This window comes from Schistosoma mansoni, chromosome 2 (genome assembly GCF_000237925.1).
Source record: "Schistosoma mansoni strain Puerto Rico chromosome 2, complete genome".
Taxonomy (NCBI): domain Eukaryota; kingdom Metazoa; phylum Platyhelminthes; class Trematoda; order Strigeidida; family Schistosomatidae; genus Schistosoma; species Schistosoma mansoni.
The window spans coordinates 13,733,518-13,753,338 of NC_031496.1; the positions used below are offsets into that span (position 1 = coordinate 13,733,518).

Sequence of the window (19,821 nt, forward strand, 5' to 3'; positions counted from 1 at the left end):
CTCATGATAACAAACATGTCTTGTTAATAAGTGCTAACTAGCGTGAAACATATTTCCAAGACTTAATGTCTACCCTTCTTAACTATGTAATATCTGGCTTATTTGCATTGGGTGAAAATTGTGTGGAAGGGTTTATTTACTTTTTTCAGAACCACCTTATTAATATCGATATTAAATATAAAATACAATGTAACTCATGATGTTTTTTACACCTACATTTCTCTTAGTGGCTGAAATATGCATTACATTCACTGAACAATTCCCTACTTTAACTTTGTACTTTGACTGAATTACATAAAAAATAATGATGCACTAAGCTGTACGGCTAACTGACCACCCGAACAAGTCTATAAATTGTGTTGTAAATATCCGAACTGTCCAACTCCAGTTAGTTAAAATCAATTTTCAAAGACTGTTACAATTATCCACTATCATTTCTCTTTTTGTCTTTCTATTTCAGGAACATTAATCCTTTGTACATTTTATTCTTCGGTTTATGCACAGTTATGAAATGTGGCAGCTTCAGTCGATAATGAATATGATTTCACACAGTTTTATCTATTTCTAACTATCTTACTTTTCATTATTTATCGGAAATAATCAAAAATTAAAAAGCACTGAATACTTATACAATTACAAAATGCCTTTATTCTCAACTAATACTAACGTTTATTGAGAAACCTTTGAAAGTAGACGAATAAATATTCAATTCATTATGATGTAATTTGAGAACTAATATCAACTCTTTAAGTGACGATATGTTTTTTTATAAAGCTATTGGTTAGTACAATTCTTTGTTATAAACCCCAAACATGCAGACACTGCTTATAGAAATTACAAATTAAATCATTATGAAAAGTGTTTTCAAAAACATATGAGTCGACAACTCTTCGTAGGCCATAGTAATGTGCAACTTCGATACTTTTTTTCTAATTATAACTCTGATCATATACCAATCTATGTCTCAGTTCATTTTTAATCTTTATTAAAAATATGTAAATAATGTATTATGTGATTCAATTAATTAATATCATTAGTTTGTATCTCTGTCGTTGTTAACTTTGTTAGTCCCATAGTGATTAGTTTCTAAACCCCATTAGTTATATATAATCTTGATAATATAATATTATGATATTTACCATTAAACTGCTAATTAAATCTTAAATGAATAAATCTCATGGTAAGCAAAGATGGATAGTGGCTAGCAGTGGAATTCAGGATGCGCGTTTCGTCCTATTTGGGGCTCGTCCTGGATTCCACTGCTAGCCACTATCCATCTTTGATTACAAGACTTGTAAATTAAGGCTATATCGAGGCAATACGCACAGTATGCACATAAGCCAATTAGAGACTGACCAGTTGCAGTCCTAAACATTAATGGGAAGATTCAAACAAACAATACTAATTGAATTTAAATCTCATAGTGTTTAAATTAAATAAGGACACAAGACTAATCCAATCCAATGAACAAAATACATCTCAAATAGATAGAGCATTGGGTAGATTGTAATAAAATAATCATATATTTGTGATATCCCATTGAGTATAAATAAGAATTTTTTACATTTCACAACTTAATTTAAGTCACTTCTTTAGAAAGAAGAAATTGTAATTTCTGCTCATTAGGACACCACAAATATGTCATTATTTTATTACTGAAAGAAAACATCTGGTGAATAAATAAGATGAAATATGCATTATGTTTATGTGTTCTGATCTACTACTACTGTTATAAAGCTATTCACACTAAATACCGTAACTCTAGTGAAAGCGATTTTTTACACCCACCGGAAAATACAAATTTCTTGTAGTAGTGTCCTTATGTTCTCTACGATAAATGGTGTTGCATCACTTTACTACAAACTTAAAAATTTATGTGGAGTTTTGTCCTCTGAGCTGGATGGTTTAGTCGTAGAGCTTTCATTGTTCTTCTGAACAACATCAGTACAAAATCCAGTTAGAAGTTTATGCTGATGATGTTGTTCAGAAGAGCAATGAAAACTTCACGACCAAACCATCCAGCTCAGAGAACAGAAATTCACCTAAATCATCCACTTGAGCTACAAATTCCAGTGAATCACCGTCTTAATGACAAGTATTCTGCAGATATTATGTATCATAACAAACAGAATAATTTATGTTAAAACTCAACTTATTTTGCAACTTCTTAAAATGAACTGGTTAAGATGTTATTTATTTCTATATCTTTTTCAATTGTTTGTATTGTAACACAAGAGATTATAATTTACTTGAGAAAAGAAAGTTACTAATACACTGTGTAATGTCTCACCGTAAGCATAGTTGTTGAATATTAGAAATACTTTAGAAAGTAGTTTAACTATGGGAATCATATCATAGAGTAACATGTATGTCTTGTCCGAATTAGTTAAATACTGAAATTACTTAACAATAAATCACATACCTAACAACCACAAAGGATTCCTTGTTTGTAATGACAATTAAACAGATAATTCTTTGTAATTAAATATAATCTGAGTTGTCTATTTTTAGTTTTTCCGGTATTTGTGTATGGAATTTATCATTAGTCGTTTAGATTTTTTTATTTTTTCATTCATTAAAAAGTTAACATGGAATAGTCATTCTGCATTAATCTTACAAATTTGTTTTGAGCTTCAAGATGAATCTGTTAAGATAGTTGTAAATCGTCTTTTTTTGTCAGTTGTGTATGTTTGTGTTCTGTATATTATGATATTATTATATCTCGATACTTGACCAATGGTAAACAAGTATTTAATATGGGAAATTCTTTTTATATTCGACTAAGCTTATATAAAAAATTATGTGAGTGGTAATATGAGTTTGTAATTCCCCATTCTTGATATTCAAAACAGAAATTGATCAGTCTCTCATCATCGATATAGCGTTTATTCACAAGTTTTTAGTATCTTCGTTGTTTTGCTAGCGGTGGGATATAGAACAGAAAGGATCAATTAACTGTCATTCTAAATGTCAACAACCGTAAAGTAAATACATTTACTGATATCTTATTTGCCCTTGAACAACCTAGTGAATAGCTGAACTCACCTTAGTGGATTACGCGTTAATGTTTGAGACGAAAAGTATTAATTTTGAGTTACAGTGTGGGCATCAACACCGGTGCAGTCAGATTCAGTTGATGAAATTAGCAACTCAGACTTCACTGCTAGCTCCGAACTAAATATACTATGAATTGTATAAATATATTATATAAACTGTGTAAACATAATTGCTTCAAGCCATGTGACTTTGTATTTTTTGAAAGATATATTCACGAATCAATGTCATCAAAAAAAAATTATTTATTTATTTGAACATATAAATATTGGTACAAGGAGGCACCGAATAGATATGTGCCACATAAATCATTTGATTTGTGTAAGGGATGGGATACTGTCCAGATGCCCAAAATGAAACAGGTGGTTTTCTTAGGAGGCCACACCCTGAGCCTTTGACCTAAAGGTCTAATCCACAAGGTAGTGGAGCAACGTAAGGAGATGCAATCACATGGTAACTGTGACCGACGATGGTTTCATACGCCTTTTGTTTCCTTAAGATCCTGGAGCCCATGTACACCATTGGTATGGAATCAGGGTTTTCTAACTCTCCTAGGTGAACCCTGCGTGTCCACCAACCCGGTTAAAGCACCGAACATTCGCTTTTCGTCCTCTCAATTTTATAAACAACATTCGCGCCACGAGAAGGCAGTGAGTAGGACTTCCCTAGCAGTGGTTGTATGCACGTGTCCCTATGAGAGCATTTCGAGAGGAGGGGGCGGACTCATTCCACCCTTCGGCCGTACGAAGGCGCTTGGGGGCATCTAAAGAACTATTAACAATCCTATGTTCTATATTGTACTTCCTGATTATTAAAAGTTAAGGAGGTTTACTTAGCTTTTATATTCTAGGCCGAACTTCCTTACCAGTATAGACACACTACACCACATGGTATCGGATGCGGAACAATCGTGTTTCACAATGATTTTCATAATAATACGCAAAAGTTTATTGATTGAAATGAAATGTTTATCGGAAAACTATTCATTAATCAGAAGTGGATTTGTCCTTATGGATAGATGTTTACATTCGACTAACTTTTTTAATTGTGAATAACTTATACCTTTCTGCACCTAATGACATATCTATGTATGATTGGATATTTCCAATTTTTCCAAGTTTAAAATATATCTTTTTTATTAAGTGAAAGACTTTGTATGAACTCTTCGTTTTTACCTCAACACACCTCATTTTATCTACTAGACAGCCGTATCGTTTGTGATATGTTCTAGACAATATTATATACATACGTGGCGATTTTGTTGCACTCCCAAATATTTCCCATCCCATTCATATATTGCAGTTAATATCTTAGTTACAAACCCAACAGCTTCGATTTCAGCACCGGATGACGTACATTCAAATCTCCTCGGAGAGGGAATACTCATTCTCGACTTACGAGTGTGAATTAGCTCAAAACTTTTTTTATAAGACTTCATACAATCTACCTCACATAATTTAATATCAACACGGTGACAACCTTGAAGTTGTATCGTTTAGTTTAACGCTCACAATGGTAGTGTTATTAGAAGGAGAAGTGATCAGCTCTAAGGACTATACATTCTGACATTATTTAGTGCACGCTGACAGACCACCATTTCACTGTCACGTTGTATTTGATTTTTTTAATCCGTTCATTTTAATTCTTTTCATACTTCCTTTTAAAAAACTCTTTTACGTTAATCTTCAGCACAATGCAGTCTCGCCCACTCTTTGATGGAGCGTTTCAGTGCCTATTACCAACGAATGTAGTTGATGCCAGGTGAGACAAATTATAGATTTTTCTCTACTTAACGAATTGTACCGAAAAGTACTTGAAATGTATGCCAGTTAAATACGTCAGGTAGTACTCATCGAAATATTGAAGTTCAATTGTAAAACGTTTACTTTATGTTATAGATTGAAAGAGCCATAAAAATAATCAACTTCTGTATGAAGAAAGATATAATAATTCTATCCTGAATGGCAATTAAACCACCTAGCTTAGGGAACAAGTCATTGCCAGTAGTTAAGTTGCATTCAAACTTCAACTTTATTAGTATCTATTGAGAGAAATAATTATTATGCACTCTGAACATCAAACATTCTAACGATACGTCATTCAGCAGTATAATCATTTTGCAGTTTTCAATAAATTTCTGTAAATAAATGAATACAAAATAACTACTGAACTCTTCATTGATATTATCATCGAAATTTTTTTATTTCTGGAGCACAATTTTTACAATGCTCTGTGCCCATACTAACAATCTGATAAAATATTTAACTGATTAGAATAGGTTAAACAGTCATTTTCATTTTTTCCATCATACTTAGCCTGAAACGAATATTTACCTATACAGTAACTGTTAATGTAGAATATAATTTGTGTAACACGGCAAAAATGTGTGAATTAGAACATTTGAAAAACCAGAAATTGCTTGATAACTTCTCTATGAATTCACAGCTTTCAGTTATTGTGATTATTAGACTAGGAATATTGAAATTCAGAGTTGCACTTCTGGTTTGTTAGGAAGGTAAACTTAAGAAATCTTGAATTTGATTTTTTTTGAATAAGATGATCATATTTTTGATCTACTTAATTGGATAGATGATAAGTCTAGTGAAAAACCGTATGGATATTAAAATAAGTTATTTGGAAATCTACATGAACGAACAAACTATCCCAGTGGCATTATATATATATTTTTTCATTTGATTAATTAACCAATTAAATATTAAAGTTCACCTTTGTTCTACTTTAACATTAGTTTACTTCTAAGTATTTTCCATACTAAATTGGTATTAGATATAGGAACATTAAAAAAAAAACACATTGGATAACTAGCTTGTTACTTCTATTTCGGGGGTCCTTACAAAGATGTATACCTTTGACCCCCTCCATAGGAAGTTTGACTCAAAACCTTCAAGTTTCATGAACAGCACTATAAATTTAGATCATTTGAAATTAAGTCCTGTGATCCATATCCTAATAATCATCCTTTGTCTTTTGAAACGTTTTATTAAGCTTCTAGGTCTTCATTTCAAATCTTACTAGATACACTTTTCGAAAAAAACTGTTTATAACTGATTCTTAATTCATACTATCTTTTTTTAATTGAACTATTAATTACCTGCAATTGTAAGTGATCTACGTCAAATTCCTGATAACCAAGAAGTATTTGTTCATCCGTCAACTTCTCAAAGTGTCACTATAGATATCTTGGAATATGTGGACGCTAATAATCATGAAGATGCAGCAAGGTAAAATCGCATTTTCTATTGAATATTATCCAGTTTTCGGTTTTAAGTGAAAACATGCGAAACACGTACACACTTTCTTAGCATAACTTATGGAGTCTATTCGCCATTTACGCGATTGAGTTGTTGTCTGTGCTTACCATATCCAGGCATGCTGTATTAGCTAGGAATGTCGGTTTCCTTAATGTTCTGCTATGAAAGATTCCTCGGGAGAGAAGGTCAAAGCAAAACACTGACGACTGTATTATGAATGTCACCAATCTTTTTGTAATAAGAGTTGACGTTAGTTTTGAAGTTTTGTTAGGTAATTCAGTTCTATATACTTTTACTGCTACCTGACATTATTGTAATCCCTCACTAAGAATAACTTATATTAAATTACAGGCTAAGGTTAACTGTAGAATCTATACTTTTAAACATAGAGTTCATGTATAACTAACTACAAATATGTCTTCTACTTTTTTTCATATACCATATTCAAACATGTCAATTGATCTGTATTGCCTATAAGTAGCTATTATTAATGTTAACTTCACATTTTTCCATGAAGTTTGTCCATTGGTGATTTAAAAACTTACTACCATGTTACTAATAGTTGTAAATATTATTATTTCCTTCCCCCAAATGCCCTGGTATGGCCGAGAGTGGGGAGAGCCCACTCTCCCTCTCGAAATGCTCTCACATGGCCAGCGAATATATAGCCTCTGCCAGGAAAGTCCTACTCACTGCCTTCTCGTGGCGGGGGTGTTGTTTACGAAAGTGAGAGGACGAAAAGCGAATGTCCGGCGCTTTAACCGGGTTGGTGGACACGGAGGGTCCACCTAGGGGAGTTGGAAAACCCTGATTCCAAACCAATGGTGCACATGGGCTCCAGTATCCTGAAGGAACGAATGGCGAATGAACCTGCTGCTGGTCAACGGCTATCATGGGACTGCATCTCTTCACGATGCTCCACTGCCTTGTGGATCAGACCTTTCGTTTAAAGGCTCGGGGTGTGGCCCCCTAAGAAAACCACCTGCTTCAGTTCGGGCACCTGGGCAGTATCACAGCCCTCAAGCAAATCGGATGAGATTTGTATGGCGCATATGTATCTGGTGCTTTCTTGTACCAATATTTATGTGTTTAAATAAATAAAATAAATAAATAAATTATTTCCTTCACTGATGAAAATTTAGCGTAAATACATTTACTGAATGTTTCACCTTTCACATTATCACGTAATTTATGGATACCAAAAGCGTAGATAGCTTTATTAAACTAGTAAATAGTAATTATCAGTTGCCTGCGGTATATGAAGAGGTACTTTCATTCTTTTGTAAAAGTGCCAATTTCTTTCATTTTCGAAAATTTAATTGTTATCGGTTCCTTTTGTGTAAGTGTAAAGACCAACATTTCAATGGATTTCACGCTGTAAACTATATGTCTTCACTTCGAATTTTGAATGTATTATTTATGTGCTTTGCTGAAAAGAAAAATATCGTGTTCTATTTGACGTTAGTAAACTTTATTAGTATAACCTACATTCAATCATTCTGTACTATAATGTATTATATATGGATTAAGTGTCATATTTTATTTATGAAATCCATAATTTACTCGTATTTTACTATGACACCGAAAAGCGCTTTTGCTAATGATACCTTTTACTGTACATTCTATTATACCCTGGAGTGTATATTTAACATTGTTCCTAATTGTAATAATACCGATTACATCTGGATTGAATGTTCATCTACGTGGTAGAGTATCTTGATTTGACTTATCTAATTACTAATTGTTCATTTTGATTAGTAGTCCTTGGTTTTATATTCTGAATATCCTCTTGGAGGTAATTCCTGTCACAATCAAATCTACATGTACTTAAATTCTGATGACGTATTTATGTCTGAAAATCAATGAATAGCTGTTTCGTACCGCTTCAAAATTCACTAGTAATCCTATGGTTATCATTTTCTAATATCATTCAACTTCTGATATAACAAGGCTATTATCTTATGTCTTGATTTATAATTCGCTTCACTCTTTACTTGCTTGTTTCTATAGGTTAGATCCTCGTCTGAACTCTCGAAGAGTTATTCTAAAAAAATTACCATTGAACAGCTGGTCACTAGTTTTTCAATTTTGATTATTTTAGTGACAATTTCTTTAACCACAGATTAGTATAAACTTGTGAATCATTAAAAAGTCATAAGCATTGTACAATCAGACATAAGATTCAACGCAGTAACTTTATATCTCAGAAGAAACACTATGTCATCCATATACCGGTTATTTAATGCAGAATGGAAAAAAATGTTGTAATATTTTCTATTTTCTACATTAAAATATTCAGCAACTTTTTTCTTGAATTTTATAACCATCCTTTTTTCTGACTGATTAATAATACCTTTCCTTTTTGATATCTACCATCATCAGAATGCATTTCGATGAAATCAGTACATCTAATGAAGCCACAGATTCAAGCATTTCTTCTCTAAGAACTGTGTCACTACATAATCCAGATCCTTAGTAAGTTTTCTAAAATATACATACTATGCTTTCATCAATTTTTTTTAAATTAACCATGAAGATGTGCTTCTAGCTTAATAAAAGTTTTGAGAATATAGTCAGCAGGAATATTGTAAATCCAGTTTGCATGTTTATAAACATTCACTAACATACTTGAAACCATTAATGACAAACGAATTCAATTTAAAGGTATTTATTATCAATAACTAACTTCAGCTAGATACCTATGTAAAAAACTATCCGTCACTAGACATTTGTTACTTCTTCGATTGAAGCAAGTACACTGTGTTCAAATATTATGACTCCTTGAGATATTGAGTTCAGGATTTTTAGACTTTACACGATGCTTTTAGACCTATGATTCACACTATAAATACTTGTCAATTAACAATGAAGATGGAGGTTTTGGCTAAACACTCTTGAGGGGTCCATATATCATGAGTATTTACTTGTGATTCATTAGGATTATTAAATTGAACAGAATAACTCATTTTTCCCGCTGTTATTCATATCTACTCAGAAATTTCAGTACACCGGGAAGAAAAACCTATGTCAGTTATATATTATTGCCTGCCAATGAATAAGTTAATCATGGTATTGATGATAATTCCCTCTCTATAAAGAGTAAAGCAAAATAAAGTTTCCTTAACTCTATTCATAACTACTAAACTAACAAATGATTAAAATGTGACATGTAAACCATGAGATGTCGACTTAGTAGCCTAAAGTTTAATCACTCACCGCGATGCCTGAAGTTCTTGGGTTATATCTCCAGTGAGACCATAGATGCGCACTTTTAAAAGGTCCTACACTGGGAAGAAACAGGTGTCTTCTGCTTCCTGACTTCCAATAGTTGTTTATTTAAGATCAATCCGTGAAGTAAGTTGTAATTAACTAGTAAGTGCTGTCGTGAACAAAAGTGTATATCACATTGTAAGCAAATCTTAAAACATATAACATCAATGATTCCTAAATAACAATTAACACAATATCCCAGGTTCAAGCAATTAGAAACCTAGTCATGTTTTGATTATGAAAACAACGAAATAATTAACTCAACCCTCTCTAAAACTCAAGCGTGAACTCGGGTTAATGACATCGTGATCATCTACCGCTAGCATTTTGTGTGCAAAACTGCTCCTTTTTTAGCATCTATCTAGACTCTGATCATGGTTTGTTTTGTGCCAAGCTTGCCTTGTGTTTTGTTGGCCAGCAAACGGATTGATATGTGCAAATTACATGTAGCTTGTGTTGCAACAAAATATCTCTGTGTTCGATTATCGTTGTCTCCGATGGATTTGACATTCAGTAGCAAGATTACGTTATTAATTCTGAGGTCCATATACAGTAAACATGAATCAGTTGGTGTCAGCATCGTGAAACACCGACTTCATTAATCTGAAAATGTTTCAAACATTATCCTAGCGGCTTCAAAATCGTGCATTAGTTATCAACACTAGTGCCGGTTATAAAAGCAGAGAGGTGGTCAGTACATGACGTGGCACCGTAGGACGAAAGAAAACTTCAGAGGACTAGTATCTAGTGACTCTCCATGACTTTTTCGTTTTGATCCTAGATGTGTTGTAACTCATTGGCTTGAGATCATATCGAAAATGACTCAGAATGGCAGCCAATTGTGATCCTGATGTAGTTTCCTATTTCATTTTTTCTTATAAAAATAAGAACTCCTTCCCCTCCTATCACAATCTATTCTCTTTCACTTATTTTCTACTAGTTTTTTTTGGTTTTTGATCACATTCCGTCTCTGGACTCTTATCTCTTCTCAATCTCTTTTCTTATTTGTATGGAGCATATTTATTTTAGTGCCCACTCATACCAATATTGGTATGTTTAAATAAATAAAGTTTAGTTAAGGCATTCTCGAAATATATAAGGTGTATTTTATAATGTGCCATGTGATAATCTAGTGAATGAGAACACCTGTGGGGACAACCAATTGTATTTGAATATAACAGTACAGAATATCTTGATAAAATCTGAGGACCATACGGTAACACTTCATTTGCAAAATATCCATCAATTATCTCAGACTTTATTGTTCCTTCGTTTCTATACCAATCATCCTCTGTTCTCGTTCTCTTCTCTTCGATTTTCTCAACCTTCAACCTCCAGGCATTCCACTTTTGATTAGTGATACATGTGGCTTATATTCTGAAATATCAGTAGCACACACCACAATAATAAAGTAGCATTAAAAATAGAAACTTTCCATATTTAAATGTTTGTTGATTAGACTTCTGTTATTTTTCTTTAAATAAAATATATTAGACATGATCATTTAACCTACACAAATTAATTTCTCAGTTTACTATACTTGAGCATGCACAAAATTCAATAATTCATACAAGAGTTGCTTTTTTGAAGAAAAAAAATCAATAAACTTGTTGTATTTCAGAACTGCAGAAAAAATCTATTTATTTATACGGATTAGTAGGGATTTCATACTCTATCACTCGCTCCCTCTGTCTATCTCCCAACAACTAGATTATGTTAGTCAGCACAAATAATCAAAGATGTCTTTTTAAAGATATGTAGATTGCAGTCTCATATTTATTAAATAACCAATATCAAATTAATTATATTAGCTTTTCTTCTAAAGATAGGGGTTAACATGACAAATAATAAAAGTGGATTCGATTATTCTAATTGGTTAATTCTTATATTTTGAGGGCTCTCTTTTTTAAACAAACAGTTGCTTTTAAAACTTTTTACTTAACATTTGTTTTGCTCCATAATTTATACTTTCTCTCTCTTTTAAATGTAACAGTCGCCTGCATGTATAACACCAGCACAAATCTCGTATATATTTTCAGGTAATTGAGCCAGTGCCAACTTGGTACTCAATATGTGTTGTCGTTATTTCGAGATACAACTAAGCCTCATTATCAAGAGCTGTACTTTTCTTGAACTTGTCTTACACAACATAAATGAAAATCCACTGTATTTGGAAAGATCTATATATTTGCTTATATTGCCAATCAATGGTTTCACATCTTTGTCTAAATTCCTTGTTCTGTAAACGGATTTTAAAAAATCTATAAAACTACCTTGGAGATTTTTCTGTGCAACATCAGTTGCACATATGGATTGTGGCTAGCATTAAAATCCAGTACACGCGCTCTACCCTGTTTTTGATTCGTCAGGTGGATGTCCCTTCATCTTAATGTTGATTTTCACACTGACTCAAGCCAAGTGCTGTTCATTACGAATCCCAACGCGTTATCTACTGAATTCAGACTATCACCAGCTTGTTCAATGGGTCCAAAACCTAACTAACACTGTGGACGTATTACCTATTCGTTTTATATATATATATCTCTCTTGGTAAACCTTTCCATATGATCAATTTTATGTTCTCAATTACTCTGTAGTTGTTCTTCTGTCGTTTTATTATCTGGAAAGCAAAATGTTTCCAAGTTTAATCAATCCAATGAAGATGTTGTGTTTATTTATATGGCTTTGTATAGATATACAGAATTTCAAGCGGATGTATTAGTTGTTGTCAATGATCCTCATGGTGAAGATGGGTATGTCATAAAGCAAAATAATTCTCTTGTTATAAGTAGTACGTATTACGCACCTACAAAATTTAAATAGGTTTATTATTGCATTTCTCGTTTTATTATGAAACTTATTTCCACTGTTACGTAACATCGTCAACACTTTAGAATAATCTGTTACTATAAACCAGTTTGCTAATACTCAAAATCGAACTTCGTCGATGTTTAACAATTGTGAATCTGCTTGATCAATGCTTGGTGATGCAGTGGCTGAGTGTAGTCAATGAGTTCAAAAGTTAGAATATGACTATATCTGCCTCAGTTTTGGGAAACGGCTATTATCAGTAAACCTCAAATCTTTCAAGTGTGGTTTGAATTCAAGTACATAATTTTGTACTCAGTGAACGAGTTGATCCATTTCTTTAGATCGAATTCTGAGGAAATTTACTCTGATTTTGTTCAGAAAAGTAATGTTTTTTAAGCTACGATTGTGAATTTAGAGAAAATAGATTGTTAATTGTTTACCACATTTGTGTATTGCAAAATGGTGACCGAGAAAGCCTTGAGTTAATTAGTAGCAAGCAATAGTTATGCACATTGTTTATCGAAACTGCTGTTTACTACTTAGTGTTTTCCTCAACTTATTCCATATATCTTCAATATCCAGTAAAATGTCCAAGTATGAACGTTGTACTAAATACAAAACATCTTCACACAAATTCTGTACATTGAGATCACTGACATTTGTGCAGACGCTGACAATAGCGGTAGTAATACTATGAATGAATAGGTCACTACTCTATCTTTTGTTAAACAACATTTCTGACTAACTTTTTCAGTTGCTGTTTAGTGTTGTCGTAAAATACTCTTAATTTAATTATTAACAACGCCTACACCAGTTAAATAAATATCATCTTTTGCAAATGCTTTGAGGAAACTTAAAAATATTCAACTCAGTAACATAGGTTTCAATAATATCGACCAAAAAAACCAGTATCATTTTCACAAAAGTTGATTGATATTAATTCAGTCTCTGAAAATCGAACTAGAACCATAATGACGGTCTGTTTGAATATATAGGCTACCTTTTCCTGCCATCGAGATATTTCAACAGGTTATCTGTTTTTTTGTTTGTTTCAACATATTGTTATGTCTATTAATCGCATGACCTATTCAGACGCATTTATGAAAAGTTTATGACCTTTCTTTGTATAAGTTTAAAAAAAGTACAATCAAAGACTTCGTGGTGGCTGGCAATATGCATTAAAAAGAATGAATATCATTCAGATGTCGATTCGTGAATTGCTAGCATCTAACCGGCGATCACACAATATTTATCGTCTGGATCGATGAAGAAATAAGAAAACGGAACTTCTTGAAAAACTTCGTGCTGAAAATTCCATATTTTCCCGGAAATATAATATTGAATAAAACCAATAATAATAATAATCTACAGACTATATTAACGAACTAGAAAAAAATGCCGTCTTTAGTTGTTTGATAGGTTAATTAATTGATATATTATTTCTAATTGATTTCGTCTGTAGTATTTAATGCTTTACTGTTATTAAATACTAATGATAGTGTCTTTTGCTCCTTTTTTTTACTTTCGGTAGTATCATTCATTCACCTTCAGGTTACAATCAAGTTCATTTCACGTTCCAAAATGATAACAATAATAATAATAGCTATTCCACAGATTTAACATGGTCACAAGATACAATAAACACAATGCTACTTTCATTACGTTTAATGAATTCAAATATTTTTGTATCATAACATTTGGTAATTGTTTGTATAAAATGTTGGTATGTGGTGTTTTTATATTCATAAATATATATAGATATATGTTTGAATAAATATTCTATTTTATATCTTTATACAGTTTTATAGTACCTTTAAAAAAGTCCTTAACTCATAGACTTTGTTCATTTGTCTTGTAGTGAATTTCTTTTGGATCCAGTACACTTTTGTAATAAAAATTTGTGTTTGTAATTCAAACAACAGGTACATATGCACAATGAAATGCTAAATAAACATAGATTCCATTAAACTAAGCTTAACCTATGATCATAAAAAGACTATTAAGACCTTTGGGAATAGGTGCATCTCACAAAATTTTTACTTTCAACATTATACAAGCCAAAGGATACAACAGCAAACGAACATTATCTACAAGTCAAATAGCTGTAACTGAGAAAAGCGTTACATATCATAAAGTACTCACCATATCCTCCCGTATATATGTAAACATTAGGTTAAACATCGAGATATAGCCTCGCCTATAGCAATACATATGCACAATTGTGGAGATAAGTTGGACTGAGAAAATGCCGAAATATTTAACAGATGGAACATAAAAATAACTGATACTTTAATCGACCATCTATCAATGGGTGATATTGAAATCGGACCGATCAATCATTCACGAAGGAAATAGATAACCGTCAATGTCAGAAAAAGAGACAAACGTGCAAACAACGGTCACACATTTATTGACAACAACTAATCAAATCCTTAGTCAACAAAATGAGCTGTTAGTCAGTTGTTTGAAAATTCTAATGCTATATTTTTTCGAGTGTGCTGATTATTTTGTCTAAAAAGATCATGAAACCACGAATAAATCATCCAGTTCAGAGAATATATTATCTCTAAAATTTCCATCCTAAGCTATCAGTATTCCTCACCATCTGAACGAAGATTTATGTAATTAATCTTGACTCCAAACTCAAATTATAAAACCTCTACTGATAATTCAAAACAATCGTTATCATTGGGAATCTTGAACTTGATAATTATCACACAATATTCTGATTATTTCACTTATCGTCTATAAAGTCTTTAATGTTCAAATATGAAAGCAATTAGCGACAGATAACAGATTACAGGTACACCTTGCTGACGAGTGCCAAGTAGCACGAAACCCGGGTCCAGGGTTTCCTGTTGACCACCTCCAACCACCATCTTACCTCAGTATATATAGTGCAAGCAGTGTCGAGCCACCTAGACTGGTGGCCACATTGCAACTTGATCGATAGCATTCGATCAGCACTAGTAAGGACTTGACACGCATGACATTGATCACCACCCAGTGATCAATCAATTGTGATTACATCTCAGTCCTACAGGAGGTTGGTCGCGGCCCGAATAGCTCAGTGGTAACGTCTCTGACTGTGAAGCTGAGTGACACGGGATCGAATCCGCCAGGGAGCATCAGTTCCCTCAAGATTACAGGTACACCTTGCTGACGAGTGCCAAGTAGCACGAAACCTGGGTCCAGGGTTTCCTGTTGACCACCTCCAACCACCATCTTACGACTGATAACAAACTCTCCAGTTTTTTAATCGGTTGACTTGAAAAAGAAATGATTTTACAGTTCTACCTATCTAAACGTGCTCCTCATTAGCCATTGATGTTCTTAATGACTGTTAAGTAAATTTAAACTCAAAGGAATTTTGTACTGTAAAACGTTTTACGAAATTTCTCATCTTACTTGACAGATTTCTTATGTTTTTGATTTAACTGAAAACAGATTTAAATATCGAAATATAACCCTGAAGTGTATTGAATCTTAAATGAGAGCCATGAAATAACATAGAATCGCCATATATATATATATATATATATATATATATATATATAACATGTGACAAATTTTATACTCTACTAGAATGTGTTTCCTTATTTATCGACTGATAATATCTAACTAAACACAAACGAGTTATATGTTTTTAAGAAAAAATTAACTAATGTGATGTTCCGTGTAAATAAAAAGTTACTACAGGATAAATCACAATTGAATGGATCAGTCTTTGATTTATTGACTACTCATACTAAACGATAAGCCAACCAAAATTCTGTACAACCAATAAGAATAATTCAATTTTAATTATTCAACTCCACTTCAGTCTTGAAAGTTTTCTATCAGTTTCGATACAAAAACTGCTTAATCATTCATCACATATTGAAAGCTTGAATCTCAGTCTCATTGTATCTTGTTTCTTTGAAAGATAGACTAAAAAGAAAATATGCCAAGAACTCTGGTGTTTCCATTGAAGTGGCGGGGGTGTGTTTACGAAATTGAGAGGACGAAAAGCGAATGTCCGGCGCTCTAACCGGGCCGGTGGACACGGAAAGTTTACCTAGGGGAGTTGGAAAATCCTGATTCCAAACCAATGGTGCACATAGGCTCCAGTATCCTGAGGGAACAAATGGCGTATGAATCAATTGTTGATCACCGGCTATCATGGGACTGCATCTCTTCACGATGCTCCACTGCCTTGTGGATCAGACCCTTAGGTCGAGGGCTCCGGTTGTGGCCCCCTAAGAAAACCACCTGTTTTGGTTTAGGCACCTGGGCAGTATCACAGTCCTCACACAAATCAAATGAGTTTTGTGCGGCGCATATATATTTCGTGCCCTCTTGTACCAATATTTATGTGTTCAAATAAATAAAATAAAAATTTAGTGTTTACCATGGACTGGCATCAGCCAGAAAACCATTGAAAATAATTGAAATCATGAGTCAATTGAAGCTAGACCACCATGGAAGCACTGAACGGCCGTCTCGTTCTATTGTGGGACTCCTCAGCAGTGCGCGCCAGAGCGCTTAACCACTAGACTACTGAGCCGGCATCCGAAGGTGTTAATGTCCAACTTCGACCTGGTATGTCCTGAGTTCGAATCTCGCGAGGTGGGATCGTGGTGCGCACTACTGAGGAGTCCCAAGATAGGACGAAACGGCCGTCCAGTGTTTCCATGGTGGTCTAGCTTCAATTGACTTATAATTTCAACTATGAAAATACTGAAATCTCCACAAAACCCCTTCTCATTGAAAATAAGTTGGTACTAGAGTAATTGTACGATCGTGCTATTCGAATAGAATAAAGTTAGAAACGTGAAACAACATGCATAAGCTCGTTAGTACAAAGGTAATGTTCATACTAATAGGACTGAAAATTCTGCGTTTGATCTCTAGTGCTATTGTTGGTGTATACTACCAAGGAGTCGGAACTAAGACGAAACAGGTGCCAAGTGATTTCTACTTTTAAGTGAATGGAAACTTTATTAAAAGTTACATAGCAGTAAAAGTTGCGTGCTAACACAAAGACACAAGCGGTGTCACAACTTCCTTTATTTTTTTCAATAGGTAGATTTGTAATATCTCATTAAAATCATCTGATCACAAATAACGTGACCAAATCAACTGTATACTTATTTATTTAGAAAAACAACTAACTACGGTAACAGAGATGAACCGTATTTTATGTTGAATTGATTTCTGACTAAATTGTTTTGGAGATATGGGGGTTGTACAGACTGAAAATAAGCAGGTATTTTATTTTGATGGGGTACACTGATATAACTTACTATGAAGTATGGCAATCATCCTTGTTAATTTCAAATAAACCAGTACTCCTGTAATGTCAGAGAATTATGTAGTTGTTGTCGATCAGATATCCAGGTTCTGTTCAAGTTAATTTACAGAAAATTAACTATTTACTTTAACAAGTACTGAACTCCTTAAATAATGAGTCATAATATAGTGTTTTATCATTGATTAATTTGCTATAACAGCTGGTCATGTATCAGCTCATTTCAATAACATACTGAAAGACATGGATAAAAAGCGCATGGGGATTTTTAGCTAGAACAAGTAATTAAACCATAAGGAGACAGATAAAACAAGAGGATGAACTAAGATCAAACTATCGTTCAGCAGCCTTGAAACTTAATAGTTATCTACTAGGTCATCAACTTGGGTCGTCTTGAACTTACCAAGATCTATGAAATCAGATATTTATTTCTAGATAATTGTAACCTTCACAGTCTGATGCAGGAACTTACATGTTATTGTCGATTGGTATATACATTTGTCGTAAAAACATAAGAGGTCACGGACCTTCCAGAATATATCCCTTTTCGACATCTGTTATGTTTGTGTAATCCAAGTATTTGTTTGTTCATCTAATTTATCAATGTGATTTTCAACTCTTTGACTACAACAATGTGACTTGCTTCGATTATGTTACAACCAACAGAAATGAGCTTCTCAGACTATATTATCACCCTCACTTTTAACCTTGGTAGCTTAATTATGTGCCGTATGATAAGTTATAATACGCCTTAGTTCAATATTTTGATGGCAGTTAATCATGGCCGGTAAGAGTAGAGGATATTCGTAGGCTGCTAGTATTCGATCATAGGTGTCTTTGAAACATTGCTCGTATATCCTGGGATCACCGAGTAAGTAATGCAGTTGTTAGGAAACGGGTACTAGGTAAGGATGGCAAATCGATTGATGAAGTAGTGAAGCTTCGTCAGATGAGATGGATGGGACACGTGTTACGTATGCTCAACCACCGACTGCCCCAACGTGCGATGTTTTATGATGTATACGTAGGTTGGAAGAAAGCTAGGGGCGGCCAGACCAAAACGTGGCACAAATCCATGAAGTTACTGACAAGTGGACTGAGCGATGTTGGTAGGTGTAGACTACTTGGTTGGGACCCGCGACATGATAACAACCGATGGTTAGAGACCTTGAATGACATGACTCAAAATCGTTTACAGTGGCGAAGGTGCGTCCACTCTTTGTGTTCTCCCAAATTCTAATCTTCTGAATTCTTTATGTCCCTGTCTTTTTTTCTTTCCAAATTTATTTCACTGGATTATACTCCTTGAATAACATCTTCAAACCCTAATCTTTCGGATTACTGCTTATAATTTTACTAATTCTACCACTATAGGATTTGAATCGACAACTGCATCTCTGTGCTAATGTGGTATAGCAACTCGAACTGATGTACGAAGATGTACGTTGTGACTGACTCAATATTTTGAACACAAATTGCATTTTTAATTGCTTAATATAAAACATCGCATAATCAGTCAGTTGTTTAGTGTTTTCATCATTCGGTTGAATCCAGTTTTGTAGTCAAATTATTAGTTCAGCCACTTCTATCCATACCACTAATTTCATCGGTATACAACTCTGACCATTATAAGTTCCCGGCTGTAATTTCATCCTTTTCACCTCACAAGGATCATATAATCTCTGTTTTGACTAGCTTTTAAAGAAGTTGCTCGTTATTGTAGTCGTTAATTCTGTACGGGAAAGTATTGTTGCAGTAGAATCTAATAAACTTCTGAATTAAGAATTATTCAATTCTTACCTTTACTTCATTGAAATCATAAACGGACCAATGTTAGGTCATCACTGAAAACCTGGAAGCACTGGACAGCCGCTTACATTGATTTTTGTCATCAGTACGTTTTTTTATAGGAACTTATTTTATATCAACACACTATCTGATATTCAGTAAAATTTTATATAGTGTTTGAAACTCAGTTCCCTTTCCTCAAAGTTATTTTATTCAGTATTAATTCTTTCACAAGAAAAATTATTTCACAGACGTTGATCTGACAACTTAACCTATTGATGATGTAGAGAAGCAGTGAGAACTTTGAAGTCTTTCTAAAACATATTACTAACAATC

The 19,821-nt window shown here is 33.4% G+C and overlaps 1 protein-coding gene across 1 annotated transcript; it reads left to right on the plus strand.

Moving 5' to 3' along the window:
* Nucleotides 1-4,747: 4,747 nt before the first annotated feature.
* Nucleotides 4,748-14,101, plus strand: Smp_048930 (putative ran-binding protein; the record flags this gene model as incomplete). The annotated part of the gene is made up of 5 exons (XM_018795766.1): nt 4,748-4,815; nt 6,180-6,296; nt 8,709-8,801; nt 12,194-12,387; nt 13,959-14,101. The coding sequence occupies 5 exons, from the start codon at nt 4,748-4,750 to the stop codon at nt 14,099-14,101; spliced, it is 615 nt and encodes a 204-aa protein (XP_018650045.1).
* Nucleotides 14,102-19,821: the final 5,720 nt, after the last annotated feature.